The sequence below is a fragment of the Oncorhynchus nerka genome, linkage group LG18 (genome assembly GCF_034236695.1).
Source record: "Oncorhynchus nerka isolate Pitt River linkage group LG18, Oner_Uvic_2.0, whole genome shotgun sequence".
NCBI classification, from domain to species: Eukaryota; Metazoa; Chordata; class Actinopteri; order Salmoniformes; family Salmonidae; genus Oncorhynchus; species Oncorhynchus nerka.
This window is the reverse complement of record NC_088413.1, coordinates 59712926-59729771: the sequence shown is the minus strand read 5'-3', so window position 1 is coordinate 59729771 and position 16846 is coordinate 59712926. Positions and strand designations below refer to the sequence as shown.

Here is a 16846-nt window from a genome sequence, read left to right as displayed (position 1 = left end):
AGTCGACCGGGGCATCTCTAGCAGGGCATACATTTGACTGACTTGTTTGAAAGGTGGCATTCTATGACGGTGCCACATTGAAAGTCACTGAGATTTTCAGTACGGGCCATTCTGCTGCCAATGTTTTGCTATGGAGATTGCATGGCTGTGTGCTCGATTTAATACACCTGTCAGCAATGGGTGTTGCTGAAATGGCCGAATTCACAAATTTGAAGGGGTGTCCATATACTTTTGTATATAGTGTAGCTAACAACCGCTCTCTATCCCGCTCCTGTCTCTATTGCTCTTCTTCTTAGTGCCTGTCTGTCTGTCTGTCTGTCTGTCTGTCTGTCTGTCTGTCTGTCTGCCGGACCCACAGGCTTGCACGGCAAGAACCAATGAAAACAGGCAGCTGTAGATGGATGGATTCTAGTCATTGTAGTTCATTACCACGTTTTCTGAGCTTAAAGGAAAGTTCCACCCAAAAACTATCTTTTGGTATTTGTTTCATTCGTCCATTGTTGATATAGTCCCAACATGTTGTGCATGTCAGCAATCATACCAGAAAATACAGAAATATATCCGGTATGATTGCTCACATGCAAAACATTTTGGGACTATATCAACAATGGACTAATGAAACAAATACCAAAACAAATGTTTTCCTTTAACTATGATGAGTTGGACAACATGTCTTAGAGAGAAATCTCTCTCGAGAAATGGCACAAACAGCGCGTTGAGTGCACTAACAAACTACAAAAACAAAATGCAATTCAAATAATGGAACCGACTTCGGTCAATGAGTTATTTAAAAACAGAAAATAAACAGACATTTTGGTTAATCGCTCATCAGTAGTGGTGGAGCCTTTCTTTCTGTCATTCAACATATTGAAATCACCTAAATGATAACTCCCTATGTATGTTGGTATGTATCCCTCTCTCAGGTATTCCCCAGGGAATGATAACTATGCCCTGGCCTGTTCAATCGTAATGGGCCGCTCTCCACACACCCGCAACTCCCCCACCAGTCTCTCCTACACAGACACCGGGAGTGCAGGCTCCAACCACTGGAGACAGAAGTCCATGCCAGGCGGGTGAGAGAACACTCAGGCCGCAACAAACCTGGGCCAAGCTACGGCCACATTCAGACCATACCCCGATCATACACAGACCCAAATTCGCTGCAGGGTTTCGCTTTAATTGCTTTATTTCCAGATGTAGTCTGTATTTACTTTAATTACTTCTTTGGGAGTTTATCCAACAACAGAAAGGAAATGACTGAAATATAATGATACGTTGTACTAACTGATATGATAAACTACTCTTCTTCAGTAAATGATGCAGCTAGACATGATGCCCTCTTCTTCCATCTCTTTCCCAGGTTTAACAACAATAACCGCCACTCCCCTGTGTCTGCTGAGCGTCAGGGAGTTGGAGAAGGGTCTAACGGGGCTAAGCCTGCTCACGGATGGCCCCGAGAGGGGGAGGGGGCCAACAGGGGAGCCGATAGAGCCACAACAGGTATGAGGACATGCTTTAGAAAATGCCCATGTCCTGTCTGGTGTTTTGGGTGATGCAGAGGGTGACAGTCAGAGATAGGACCACCTCTCTATGTTACTAATTTTGTTATCTGGTTGTCTCATTCCTCTGTTTGCTCCTGTCCCTCCCAGACCTAGCTGTCTCCAAGGCTGCAGTACCTCGTTTCCAGGAGCAGGGTGGGCACCTGTCCCCCAACATTAACATCAAGGTCAGGCAGCAGGCACAAATATGACCAAATATGTATTTTAAGGTTTAGTGAAGAGGCTGTAGTGGACTTACAGGACCTTGAGCTCTGGCAGATAGACATAGGAATATAGCTAGCTTGGCAATGTATTGTTGTCTATGCCAAAGTAGTCGTCTTTATTTACTGTGGTCAAACAACCAGGAAGTGACTTTATGGTCCCTATCTCTACAGGTGGAAACTTCCTATTCCTCCAGCCAATCAGGCAGTAACACACTGTCCAGTAACGCCTCCAGCTCCGCCCACAGTGATGAGAAGTGGTATGAGATTGGCTCCAGCAGGACGGGGGTGCGGCCTGACTCAGAGCTCAACGGCTACCTGCAGCGGGAGTCCACAGACAGCGGCATCGACGCTACCTCTTACGGGGCCTCAGGGTCCGGGGGCTCCAGGGCCAAAGAGCGGCGGGCCCCAGAGACCTCTCCTTCAGCCCCAGACTCACCCGCCCCCCCAGGGAGCGGCGAGGACCCCGCCCAGAGCCCCCCTGTGTTCCCCTCAGCCCCAGACAGTGGCTCCTACACCCTCAGTGATGCTGCTTCCCATTCCAGGTGTGTGCCTCCCTGTGTTGTGCTACACTAGAGTTCTATTACAGTCAGCTCTTTATGCAGCCAATATTTCCTCTCACGTATCAATGTTTCATTAAGCAGACAGTGATGCATTGTAGTCCATATATATCCCCTATTGTCCCAGATGGAAAACTCCCAAGCCTTGCACTTTGCGGTGAGAGAGGTAGCAAGCTGCAATCTGCTGTGTGTGTGTGTGTGTGTGTGTGTGCTGTGTTTCTCACAGAGAGAAAGAGAGCACTTGAAACACTGAGGAATGCTGAATGTGAGAGCTCAACACTGTTAACACTCCAAACCACTGTTCCTTTGAGCGAACAGAGACTTTCCTCCTCTCCTCAGCCTCTCCTCTGTGGCCCTGAAATAACTCCAGCACCACCAGACTAGTGACTTTGTTTTAATGTACACACAGCATGTCTGAGGTGGGAGACGCTCGCTTTCAAGACAAACTGGGGAGAAATATTGTTTGAAATGTTAAAGTAGAAGAAGTCCAAGGACACTGTGACCTATTCATTTCTCTCATTTCAGATGTGGTGTCAGAAATGTAGTGTGTGGGGAAAAGTACCAGGTGTTTTTGAAATAGTTTTGAAACTTTTACAGAAATGTATTCATAGATGAGTGCACATTACAGAAATGTGTTCATAGATGAGTGCACATTATAGAAATGTGTTCATAGATGAGTGCACATTACAGAAATGTGTTCATAGATGAGTGCACATTACAGAAATGTGTTCATAGATGAGTGCACATTACAGAAATGTGTTCATAGATGAGTGCACATTACAGAAATGTGTTCATAGATGAGTGCACATTACAGAAATGTGTTCATAGATGAGTGCACATTACAGAAATGTGTTCATAGATGAGTGCACATTACAGAAATGTGTTCATAGATGAGTGCACATTATAGAAATGTGTTCATAGATGAGTGCACATTATAGAAATGTGTTCATAGATGAGTGCACATTACAGAAATGTGTTCATAGATGAGTGCACATTACAGAAATGTGTTCATAGATGAGTGCACATTACAGAAATGTGTTCATAGATGAGTGCACATTACAGAAATGTATATACACCACCGTTCAAAAGTTTGGGGTCACTTAGAAATTTGTCCGTTAAAATAACATCACATTGATCAGAAATACAGTGTAGGCATTGTTAATGTTGTAAATGACTATTGTAGCTGGAAACGGCAGATTTTTTAAATGGAATATCTACATAGGCGTACAGAGGCCCATTATTAGCAACCATCACTCCTGTGTTCCAATGGCATGTTGTGTTAGCTAATCCAAGTTTATAATTTTAAAAGGCTAAATGATCATTAGAAAACCCTTTTGCAATTATGTTAGCACAGCTGAAAGCTGTTGTGCTAATTAAATAAGCAATAAAACTGGCCTTCTTTAGACTAGTTGAGTATCTGGAGCATCAGCATTTGTGGGTTTGATTACATGCTCAAAATGGCCAGAAACAAAGCACTTTCTTCTGAAACTCGTCAGTCTATTCTTGTTCTGAGAAATGAAGGCTATTCCTTGTAAGAAATTGCCAAGAAACTGAAGATCTCATACAACGCTGTGTACTACTCCCTTCACAGAACAGCACAAACTGGCATTAACCAGAATAGAAGGAGGAGTGGGAGGCCCCAGTGCACAACTGAGCAAGAGGACAAGTACATTAGAGTCTAGTTTGAGAAACAGACGCCTCATAAGTCCTCAACTAGCAGCTTCATGAAATAGTACCCACAAAACTCCAGTCTCAACGTCAATAGTGAAGAGGCTACTCCTGGATGCTGACCTTCGAGGCAGAGTTACAAAGAAAAAGCCATATCTCAGACTGGCCAATAAAAATAAAAGATTAAGATGGGCAAAAGAACACAGACACTGGACAGAGGAACTATGCCTAGAAGGCCAGCTACCGGAGTCGCCTCTTCACTGTTGACTTTGAGACTGGTGTTTTGCGGGTACTATTTAATGAAGCTGACAAAAAAAATGCTTTTCTTTCAAAGTGACCCCAAACTTTTGAACGGTAGTGTTTAATCAAGCAATAAGGCAGAGGGTGAGTGTATAGCCAATATACCACGGCTAAGGACTGTTCTTATGCATGACGCAACACGGAGTGCCTGGATACAGCCCATAGCCATGGTGTATTGGCCATATACCACAAACCCCTGAGGTGCCTTATTGCTATTATAAACTGGTTACAAACATAATTAGAACAGTAAAAATACATGTTTTGTCATACCCGTGCTATATGGTCTCATATACCACGGCTTTCAGCCAATCAGCATTTACCACCCAGTGGTATTTACCACCCAGTTTATAAATATACCAATACTAGTCGTTTGTTTTTCCTCCCAGTACTCTGAGTTCGGGCCACTCAGGCAGTCCCATGGGTCCAGGCTGCAGCCCCAGCTCCTCCCAGGAGGAGTCAGCCCTGACCACCTCCCCTACCTCCCACACTTCCCTTTCCCCTGGAGGCCCCAAGAGCTTCTACCCCCGCCAGGGAGCCACCTCCAAGTTCCTTATCGGCTGGAGGAAGCCTGGAGGCACCATCAACTCTGTGGATTTTGGCAACATACGCAAGTAAGCATGGGGGGAAATAGAGAAGGAATGTTGAACATACGTGTGTTTATTGATAGGTCAATGAGACCATTACACTGTGAGACTTGTTGTGAAAGAATGTTCTTTCCCCTTCCAAACAAATCCTACTGTCCTCGATTGTTGATGTTATGGAGGCTTAAGATCTGAGTCAACTGAGAGGAGATGCATTTCCCACCTCAGTCATGGCTCACGTTTGTTTATAAACAAGTGCAACACTCCCACCCTGTGGTTCAACTGAGAACTGCAACATAACACTGCTGGTCTTCACTCTCCGTCTTCCTCAGACGTCACCAGAGTGATGGGTTGCTGGGTGGCAACCCTCAGCTCCGGGCCCAACTCAGGGCCCAATCACCCCAGCGGGTCAACAAGTCCAACCTGCAGGAAGAACTGAAGAAACTCATCACCCTGGACAGCCCCCCGCCCTCCTCCCACGATCAAAAGGTAGCTGGCAACGCTTTGTCACCATCATCCATTTTACTATGGACGTTATTGTTACATTGATGAGGAATCACATTTGAAATATACAGTACCAGTCAAAAGTTTGGACACACCTATTCATTCATGGGTTTTTCTTTATTTTTACTATTTTCTACATTGTAGAATAATAGTGAAGACATCAAAAGTATGAAAGAACACATATGGAATCATGTAGTAACCAAAAAAGTGTGAAAACAAATCACAATCAAATCAAATCAAATGTATTTATATAGCCCTTCGTACATCAGCTAATATCTCAAAGTGCTGTACAGAAACCCAGCCTAAAACCCCAAACAGCAAGCAATGCAGGTGTAAAAGCACGGTGTAAAATATATTTTATATTTGAGATACTTCAAAGTAGCCACCCTTTGCCTTGATGACAGCTTTGCTCACTATTGACATTCTCTCAACCAGCTTCAATAGGTAGTCACTTCAATTGCATTTCAATTAACAAGTATGCCTTGTTAAAAGTTAATTTGTGGATTTTCTTTCCTTCTTAATGCGGAGGGGGGGGGGTATACAGAAGAAAAAGACCAAGTCCATATTATGGCAAGAACAGCTCAAATAAGCAAAAAGAAACAAGAATCATTCATTACTTTAAGACATGAAGGTCAGTCAATTCGGAAAATGTCAAGAACTTCGACATTTTCTTCAAGTGCAGTCTCAAAAACCATCAAGCGCTATGATGAAACTGGCTCTTACAAAAATATAAATATATTTTATATTTGAGATTCTTTAAAGTAGCCACCTTTTGCTTTGATGCTAACTTTCCACACTCTAGGCATTCTCTCAACCAGCTTCACCTGGAATGCTTTTCCAACAGTCTTGAAGGAGTTCCCGCATATGCTGAGCACTTGTTGGCTGCTTTTCCTTCACTCTGCAGTCCAACTCATCCCAAACCATCTCAATTGGGTTGAGGTTGGGTGATTGTGGAGGCTAGGTAATTTGATATAGCACTCCATCACTCTTCTTCTTGGTCAAATAGCCCTTTCACAGCCTGGAGGTGTGTTGGGTCATTGTCCTGTTGAAAAACAAATGATAGTCCTACTAAGTGCAAACCAGACGGGATGGCATATCGCTGCAGAATGCTGTGTTAGCCATGCTGGTTAAGTTTGCCTTGAATTCTAAATAAATTACTGACAATATCACCAGCAAAGCACCCCGATACCATCACACCTCCTACATGCTTCACGTTGGGAACTACACATGTGGAGATCATTCGTTCACCTACTCTGCGTCTCACAAAGGCACGGCGGTTGGATCCCAAAATCTCTAATTATTTTCAGCAATTCGACCATGAAGGCTTGATTCACACAGTCTCCTCTGAACAGTTGATGTTGAGATGTGTCTGTTATTTGAACTCTGTGAAGCATTTATTTGGGCTGCAATTTCTGAGGCTGGTAACTCTAATGAACTTATCCTCTGCAGCAGAGGTATCTCTGGGTCTTCCTTTCCTGTGGCGGTCACCATCATTTGCAAATAAATTCATAAAAAATCCTATGTGATTTTCTGGATTTTTTTCCTTCTCATTTTGTCTGTCATAGTTGAAGTGTACCTATGATGAAAATTACAGGCCTCTCTCATTAAGTGGGAGAACTTGCACAATTGGTGGCTGACTAAATACTTTTGAGCCAGTTTCATCATAGCGCTTGATGGTTTTTGAGACTGCACTTGAAGAAAGGACTATCATTTGTTTTTCAACAGGACAATGACCCAACACACCTCCAGGCTGTGAAAGGGCTATTTGACCAAGAAGAAGAGTGATGGAGTGCTATATCAAATTACCTAGCCTCCACAATCACCCAACCTCAACCCAATTGAGATGGTTTGGGATGAGTTGGACTGCAGAGTGAAGGAAAAGCAGCCAACAAGTGCTCAGCATATGCGGGAACTCCTTCAAGACTGTTGGAAAAGCATTCCAGGTGAAGCTGGTTGAGAGAATGCCTAGAGTGTGGAAAGTTAGCATCAAAGCAAAAGGTGGCTACTTTAAAGAATCTCAAATATAAAATATATTTATATTTTTGTAAGAGCCAGTTTCATCATAGCGCTTGATGGTTTTTGAGACTGCACTTGAAGAAAATGTCGAAGTTCTTGACATTTTCCGAATTGACTGACCTTCATGTCTTAAAGTAATGAATGATTCTTGTTTCTTTTTGCTTATTTGAGCTGTTCTTGCCATAATATGGACTTGGTCTTTTTCTTCTGTACACCCCCCCATTAAGAAGGAAAGAAAATCCACAAACTAACTTTTAACAAGGCATACTTGTTAATTGAAATGCAATTGAAGTGACTACCTATTGAAGCTGGTTGAGAGAATGTCAATAGTGAGCAAAGGGTGGCTACTTTGAAGTATCTCAAATATAAAATATATTTTGATTTGTTTTCACACTTTTTTGGTTACTACATGATTCCATATGTGTTGTTTCATAGTTTTGATGGCTTCACTAATATTCTACAACGTAGAAAATAATACAAATAAATAAAAACCCTTGAATTAGTAGGTGTGTCCAAACGTTTGACTGGTACTGTATATAAAAAATGTATTCCAGAGTAGTTGATGTGAGTATTTGCTTGATGAATCCAAACTCCCTCCCCTGCTTTGCCACGTAAACTGTGCAACATGCTAAAGTCTGAGTGTATAGGTCAATCAGCAGCCTCACAGTGCTCCTCTCTCTCCCCCTCACTCTCTCCAGCCCTCATTCCCTGTCCCCCCACCCAGCCGGCGCTCCCTGCAGAGGACCCTGTCAGATGAGAGCATCTACAGTGGCCAGCGGGAGCCCTCGCACAGTGGGCACAGAGAGACGCCCAACGAGCTGCTCTTCAACTGCTCCACCGTGCCACGCTCGCCCACCGCCCGCCACGTGCCACCCCGACAACCCTCACATAAGTCTCTGGGTGAGCCTCAGATTATCCTGCAAATTATCCTTGAGTAAAGGGAATGCCATTTCATTCCAATTGAGTTCTATCTCAAACCAGGGGAGCAGGGTTTATCTTAGAAGTGTTATCAGATTAATGCCATAACTCCTCTTGATATTCCCAAACCCGCATGCGGGAGCGTAATCATCGCCTGACAATAATTAGCATAACGCAACGGACATAAATATCCCTAGAAAATATTCCTATTCATGAAAATCTCAAAATAAATATATTGAGACACAGCTTAGCCTTTTGTTAATCACCCTGTCATCTCAGATTTTCAAAAGATGCTTTACAGCCAACGCTAGACAAGCATTTGTGTAAGTTTATCGATAGCCTAGCATAGCATTATGCCTTGCTAGCAGCAGACAACCTTGTCACGGAAATCAGAAAAGCAATCAAATTAAATCGTTTACCTTTGATGAACTTCGGATGTTTTCACTCACGAGACTCCCAGGTAGATAGCCAAAGTTCATTTTGTCCCAAAATATTATTTTTGTAGGCAAAATAGCTCCGTTTGTTCTTCACGTTTGGCTGAGAAATCGCCCGGAAATTGCGATCACCACAACGCCGAAAAATATTCCAAATGAGCTCCATAATATCGACAGAAACATGGCAAACGTTGTTTATAATCAATCCTCAAGGTGTTTTTCTAATATCTATTCGATAATATATCCGTCGGGACAATTAGTTTTTCGGTAGGACCGATTGGAGTAATGGCTACCTCTGTATTTTACGCGAGAATCTCTCTCGGAGCCACCATGTGACCACTTACGCAATGTGGCCGCCTACGGCTATTCTTCAACAGAAATGCGTAAAACTACGTCACAATGCTGTAGACACCATGGGGAATACGTAGAAAGCGTAAGCTCGTTGATGGTACATTCACAGCTGAATAGGGAGTCATTGGAACGCAGCGCTTTCAAAACCTGGGGCACTTCCGGATTGGATTTTTCTCAGGCTTTCGCCTGCAACATCAGTTCTGTTATACTCACAGACAATATCTTTACAGTTTTGGAAACGTTACAATGTTTTCTATCCAAAGCTGTCAATTATATGCATATTCTAGCATATTTTCCTGACAAAATATCCCGTTTAAAACGGGAACGTTTTTTTTCCAAAAATGAAAATATGCCCCCTAGTACCAAGAGGTTTAAGTGTGTTTACCATTATGTGTATACGGAGTATAATTGGTATAATTGGTCATCTTTTTTAGTGCTTTATTTGATGGGAAAGGCTTCTGATAAGTTGGGGCTTTGTTGTAATCTGCTGTCTCTCCTCCCTCTCTCCTCCCCCCTTTCAGGTGACCTGTGTGAGTTGTCCAGCCAGGACCAGGGGGGCATGAGGCAGCAGCTGGGGGACCCAGGCCTCATACCCCTACCTAACTCTGGAACTGACCGCGCTCTGGACTGGTCCAACCTGGTAGATGCTGCCAAGGCCTTCGAGGGTAGGCAAAGTAAGCTAGAGATGCATTATCTTTACCAGCAGAGGGCAGTGGCACTCTGTCTCATTGCTTTGTGTTGTCCATATGAGCTGTGACTGAAGCTGTAACTGTTCTGTTTTTCTCTGGCAGTTCAGAGACTGTTATCTGTAAATGATGAAAGCTCCAGGCCAGAGGTCACAGACACCAGCCCCCAGCAGGCAGAACCCCAGGCTGCCCCAGAGAGACACCCCTCGCCTGGGTAAGACCCATTTACCATGCACGTCCAGATAATTCTGTAGGTATAGGTAGGGCCAGGAGTTTATCCTACAACTTGGGCCCAGTTTTTCCCAGCTAGGTCACATGGCCAGGAATTATTCAACTCCTCTGCCTATTATTCAACTCCTCTGCCTAAGCCAATTTGGCCCAGGTCATGCTAGTCTTGTTTTAGTTTAGAATATGGTAGTGAACAGTGTGTCGCCTCCCACAGTGAGAGCCCAGCCTGTCTGATGGGGAAGGTCAGCCAGCTGGAGTCAATGGTGAAGCTGCTGCAGGATGACCTTATTAAGGTGAGACAAGACACAACCAGACCTCTAGCACCCGAGTCTTAGCCTAGCCATCTTGTACTCTCCTCTCTGTGTTATTGATGACTCCCCCTATGTGTGTGTCCAGGAGAAGGATACCAAGGTGTCCCTGCAGGCCCAGATACAGAGCCTGAGAGAGCACAACCAGCGGCTCCACGAGGAGTCCTACAGCGCCTCGGCCAAGCTCAAGAAGTTCACAGAGTGGGTCTTCAACACCATCGACATGAACTGACTCTGTCTATGTGCAGTAGACAGGAGGAACACCTGAACACACGTGACCACAACACACTCAAACTTAAACTGATTCACACGATGGGTGCTCAGAACCACAGGAGTTGGTCTTTGATTCCTTCTACATTAACTGTGATTCTGCTATTGACATGGACCGATTCACAGTGGATCTAAATGCTATATGATCAACATGAACTGAATCACTTTGGTCTTCAACGGTCCCATCATGAACTGATCTGCCAAGCTTATTATTGTCATGATCACCATAGCCCAGGGAAGTTAATACATCTCTGTCAGACATGCAGGGACACTACAGTACAGTGCCAGCAAATCCTAAAGAAAAGATTGCATGCTGTTGATCTCTCAGTCTTTCTCCCTCTCCATCCTCTCTCTCCTCCTATAAAACCTCACTGAGCAGTAAGTGGTTGCGGTATTACACATCCACTGTGTTGAAGAATGATGACAATTCATCATCAACTACAGCTGTTCAACAATTTATTTTGTAAATATATATGAACAGAAATGTTACCACTGAAAAAAAACGGATATCGTTTTGCCACTTCCCCATGTCTCTCTATGGAGTGACCTCATTTCAGGAGAGTAAAATGGGCTTACTGGATGCAGTAGTACCAGATTGTACTATTGGTTTCTGTGTGAAAACAACTGGGCTTTCTGGGTGGACGACTGGAAGGTGAGGGTTACTGTTCAATGAACTTCATAGTGACGATATGAATTCTTCTTGATCTATTTTAATATCCTACCAGAATATTGGTATGGTTCCTTGACTTGCCTGGCTGCGGTTTTGGATCCACAGGGCCACCTTGTGATTATAACATGTCAGATTACATGGCAATACGTACTATACTCGATCCTGGTCCGCTACTGTATGCCATGCCATATAAAGAAGTTATGTAAATCCTGAAATGCCAGTTACAGTCCTCTGTAAGTCTATTAGTGAGTCCAACCTGACCATTGGTCTGCTTAGAAGGGAGACCTGACACCTGTTAATGGTGCGACTTGGTAGACCCTCCATGTCTACAGTCAGTTGTACTATTAAACCTCCAAGCTTTCCCGTGTGTTCTTACACTGTACACCCTGTATATAACAAAGGATTCTGATGCTCATCATAATTTGCACCTTCATTCATGTTTTACAGCATGTGATGATCTTTCCTTTGAGCTGTGATGTATAAAAATGTTTATATCTATTAAAGATATTTTGTGCAATTTTATCTTTGTTCAGGGGTCGTTGTAGTGATTGTGTCTTTGTACAGCAGTCATTATAGTGTGGGGCTGCACACCCAAATGCAGATATGGTATGTATGATGTAGCCACAGGACAGGGTTCCTCTTATTTTCCACTAATCCATGTAGATTATTTATAGATGTAGTAGATTATAATCATGGTTAGCTTTTAGCGGCAGTAGTGCATTGATTTCATCCATTCCCCTCCGTATTTATTTGCATAATGAAGCAATTTTTAGCAACTTTTGGTTCTAGAATATGGATTTGAGATCTAATGTTTCATATGAGGTGACAGTACAGAATGTCACCTTTAATTTGAGGGTATTTTGAGGCGTATCTGTTCTACCGTTTAGAAATGAAAGCACTTTATGTATTTAGTCCCCCAGTTGAAGATGTCGTAAGTATTTGCACAAATTCACTTATAGTGTATTAAAGTAGTCAAAAGTAAAGTGTGTGCATTACATTTTGTTTTATGGGCCTAATAATAAAGACGGAATTTAACGTTAAAAATGAATGACCTTTTAATGTGGCATGAACACAACCGGTCATGATATTTTCATCTGGTTGTCAACTAAATCACTTCTAAAAGTAGGCTAACTGCATGGTCGTCCACCCAAATAATTCCAGCATCAAAACTGCATTTATTCTGGCGCCATTTGATATATGGAAATACACATCTGTTACAAAACAGTGTGCCTAATGATATTTAGCTATGGTCATTGATTAGGTCTATATTAATTAGGTCTATATTGATTAGGTCTATATTAATTAGGTCTATATGAATGAGGTCTATATTGATTTGGTCTATATTAATGAGGTCTACATTGATTATGTCTATATTAATTAGGTCTATATTCATTAGATTTTAGGTTTATATTGATTAGGTCTCTATTGATTAGGTCTATATTAATGAGGTCTATATTGATTAGGTCTCTATTAATGAGGTCTATATTAATGAGGTCTATATTGATTAGGTCTATATTAATGAGGTCTATATTGATTAGGTCTATATTAATGAGGTCTATATTGATTAGGTCTATATTAATGAGGTCTATATTGATTAGGTCGATATTAATGAGGTCTATATTAATTAGGTCTATATTGGTTAGATCTATATTAATCTAATTAATTAGGTCTTAGGTCTATATTGATTAGGTCTATATGAATTAGGTCTATATTGATTGTGTCTATATTAATTAAGTCTATATTAATTAGGTATATAATGACTAGGTTTATAATGACTAGGTCTATATTAATTAGGTCTATATTCATTAGGTCTATATTGATTAGGTTTATATTGATTATGTCTATATTGATTATGTCTATATTAATTAGGTCTATATTGATTAGGTCTATATTAATTAGGTCTATATTAATTTGGTCTTAGGTCTATATTGATTAGGTTTATATTAATTAGGTCTATATTGATTGGGTCTATTAATTGATACATCTTGCTGACAAATGTAAATTTTTTGTAGCCTGAAAAGGTTGGACACCTGAAATTAGGCTGAACCTGTCCCGGGAAAAACGTGATGGCCATGCTAACACACACATGTCAACATACTAGACTAGGCTACAATGTGTATTACCATGAACTTCTAATAGGCCTACCGGTAGTGATGTAGTAGTAAAAACAATTGGTGGCTTGTCTCTGATTGCCTAACGCTCCCTATACTTTCAATGCATTTTCTGAAAAAGGTGGGTAAATGGCGTTTACTTGCGTTTACCCTCCGCTAGGCCTACCCCACTGGCAGTAGCCTATCCTCTCAGCTGAGGCAATTCTACACACAGGAACATATGCAGAACAGGTAGCCTACATTCACTATAGACCTCATACTTAGTTGAATCAAAGCATGTTTATTGTCCATAATTCATGAGTTAATGCTTGAAGTCTATACAGACCATGTGATATAAAACACTACTTTTCTTTCCTTACTTTAATAACATTTATGACAGTGTTATTTGTCATTACTAAGCATTTAAACAATGGAAACAGAACATTGAACCTAAACCCTGTGTGTATCTTGGAGATCTCTGAAAATGCACTGTAACTGTAACTAACTATGCCTACGTAACATTTCATTATGTTCTGCCGTGACAACAGTCCTCAAATCCAAAATAATGTAGTCCTATGCTGTTGCAAAATTGAATGCTTCTCACAGAAATAGTAAACTATAGGCCTACTGTCATTAATGTACTTGTTGGATGGATTGGATGCACGTTGGTGTCTAGTTGTCTAGTGATATTGTTGACCGTCATCAGCTGATCCAGGAAATAAAACAAATATTGATAGAAAATAATAAAGGTAAATAAATGGTCTAGTACTTCTGGCCACGGACGGCACGGAGAACAGCAGCACCCGTGTGCACCTGGAAAACAAAGCAATGACCGCTCTAAACAGCTGACCGACAAGAAGTAAACAATGGTAAATCAACGGATAAATCTAACGCTTTGGGATAAAGACTATTTTAATCAAGGACGCATGGCAAACAAATGGAGGAAGTACAAGATTAAATGAATTCTCAAATAAGCACAGCTGAGGCAGACATTCAGCCCTACTGAGTGGTGTAGTCTTAATTATGACCAAATAAATGGTGTAAACCATGACAGAGAGGTGGGGGTGTTCAATTTCATTTTGAAGCTTTTATTTTCATATTTACCACTGTATTTGAAACAGTGAATGGTTAAATTAGCATTATATATATTTGGGGGGGGGGGGGGGGTTAAAGTGAACCTTTATTTAACGAGGCAAGTCAGTTAAGAACAAATTGTTATTTACCATGACGGCTTACCCCGGGCCAAACCCGCCGCTCTATGGGACTCCCAATCACGGCCGGATGTGATGCAGCCTGGATTCAAACCAGGGACTGCAGAGACGCCTCTTGCACTGAAATGCAGTGCCTTAGACCGCTGTGCCACTCGGGACCCCCCAATATTGTACTTTTGTTGCATTAACGGGAGCTAATGACTCATTCAGGGGAGCTGAGCTCTCATTCCCCGTAATTCGTACCCTGCTTGCCAGTCCAGTGACAGCCTCAGAAGGTGGGCGGTAGCCTGTGTTATTTTGTGATTAATAGTGAGCTGCTGTTTTTCCACTGACAGACCATTACACAACAGCCTAACTGAGGCTACAGCATGTCGCACTCAGCCAGATCCACCATGAGAGAGGGAGAGAGAGGAGGGGGTTTTAGGTGATGCCTTCGCATTGAAGGAGTTTTATACTGGGAGGTTATTTGTTGATATAGTTGTAATATTGCTGACCCTGCAGCTGTCTTGAACAAGGTCTTTCTTGCAAAAAACTTGAATAAATGAAGATTAAATAGAAAAATCAAAAGCTTAAAGGACCATGTTTTCCCAAGTATGTTTTCCCTGCTGAGTTCAGAGTTGCTGACTTCTCCAGATGTTCTCTCTAGGTCCTAGGACATGATTTAGAACATATGCATGCTGTGGTGTACATAGATAAGAACCTGTCCCAGTTTACTGATCCAGTTGAATAATGCAGTGAGTCCAGAGAGGAGCAGAGGTGATGGGGGATGTCAGATGTGGTGATCTCGTGGTTAATATATCACCAGGGAAGAACTGTGGCGAATGTCTCCTCAATAATTCAGCATGAATGCAGATGAAGCCTGGCTCCTTTAAAGCTGATTAGAATGAGACCTCCTTCTCTGCTTGTTAATGATGCAGAGCCTAAATTGTCTTAATGGTACATTTGGCTGATGTAAGTGGGAGATGTTACAGTAACAGCTTTGCAGGTCATGGACATAATGCAATACTGTACGCTGTGGGGCGTGGGGGATTATCATATCGCCATATTGCTGTGGTTTATGTTTTACTGTAAGCACCAACAAAGGGTATTGTTAATACATCTCAGCCATAATGGGGGTGGGTAGTAATAGTATATGGTTAACAGTACTATATGAGAAGGTTCAATGGAAGCACTCTGGGGTTACTTTTCTTTGTACATTTAATAATAGACATGACACACGTAGTCTGACGTCTGACTTTCCTATTCAGCTCTGACTGGTTTGCTTGTGTTTCTGTGAGCTTGTTTTTTACACAATTCGATGTTGAATGATGATTTGCATCCAGTAGAAATGCTCCCTTTGACGCAGTTCATCTGATAGAAGCAGAAGGTAAGCTGCATGTTTCTGGGGTGTCCTTGGTTTCAGTCGCAGCATGTGGGCTGCTCGGCTACAAGAGAAGGTGTTACAGAGGAATGACAGGGAAGGAATTAGAGTAGACAACAAGGATATATGCCGCAATACAGGCCCCTGTGCTCTGTTTGAGTTTATATATGTAGACGGTTAACTGGTTCTGTGAAAAGTCTTTGTGTGTATGTGTGCATGTGCACGTGTGTGTGTGTGTGTGCATGTGCACGTGTGTGTGTGTGTGTGTATGTGTGTGTGTGTGTGTGCATGTGCACGTGTGTGTGTGAGTGAGTGTGTTTGTATGTATTCATAAATTGGCCAGGCAAAGATTTTCTGGGAGAAAATTCATTGGGGGAATTTGGATCTCATTTATAAGAGAAAAAAAAGCTTCCGCCATTTTGGTTGGCCATTTAAGCTTGGATGTTCCTAGAGTGTTAAAGAGAGAGGAGAAGACAGTGAGAGAGAGAGAGAGAGAGAGAGAGAGAGAGAGAGAGCGGGAGGGCAAGGGAAAGAGATTATCGTCTCTTGCCATCCTGGAACAAGCACATTTGTAGTTGGAATATGTTTCTATAGCATGTTGATGAGAATTACAGAATAACTACAGTACAGTTTGTCAGTTCAATAAGTGGGTGCAGTCTTAGATATCACCATTTAAAACCCAGTAGCCTTTGACTTGCACATTCATTTATTTATGTGCAGCCTGTAGAATATGGGCTTTCAATTAAATGTTAATGAAACCGTGGATTAACAAGCTACACATTTAATCATCTCTCCATTATTTCAAATTCATCCTGTACCATCAAAGTGTAACTTGGCCTTCATTATGATTTCATGGTCCTCTTAATGGAATGATTCTTATTTTCAGCATCAGTGGCCTCAAATACTAGATGTAATATAGTAAATGTAAATCT

At 42.0% G+C, this 16846-nt stretch overlaps 1 protein-coding gene across 2 annotated transcripts in view; it reads left to right on the top strand.

Annotated features, from left to right (window-relative positions):
- LOC115146244 (signal-induced proliferation-associated 1-like protein 1) overlaps positions 1 to 11775 on the top strand; it is a 68670-nt gene extending 56895 nt beyond the window's left edge. Inside the window, exons 11-21 of one of the 2 annotated variants that reach the window (XM_029688212.2) lie at positions 924 to 1073; positions 1361 to 1500; positions 1650 to 1726; positions 1934 to 2304; positions 4674 to 4898; positions 5201 to 5357; positions 8087 to 8288; positions 9613 to 9756; positions 9883 to 9991; positions 10220 to 10298; positions 10402 to 11775. In XM_029688212.2, the coding sequence (XP_029544072.2) occupies positions 924 to 1073; positions 1361 to 1500; positions 1650 to 1726; positions 1934 to 2304; positions 4674 to 4898; positions 5201 to 5357; positions 8087 to 8288; positions 9613 to 9756; positions 9883 to 9991; positions 10220 to 10298; positions 10402 to 10545 (1798 nt within the window). In that variant the 3' untranslated portion in view covers positions 10546 to 11775. Of the gene's footprint in view, positions 1 to 923; positions 1074 to 1360; positions 1501 to 1649; positions 1727 to 1933; positions 2305 to 4673; positions 4899 to 5200; positions 5358 to 8086; positions 8289 to 9612; positions 9766 to 9882; positions 9992 to 10219; positions 10299 to 10401 lie in introns of both variants that reach the window. The other variant, XM_029688210.2, reaches the window with a different exon arrangement.
- The last annotated feature ends 5071 nt before the right edge of the window (positions 11776 to 16846 follow it).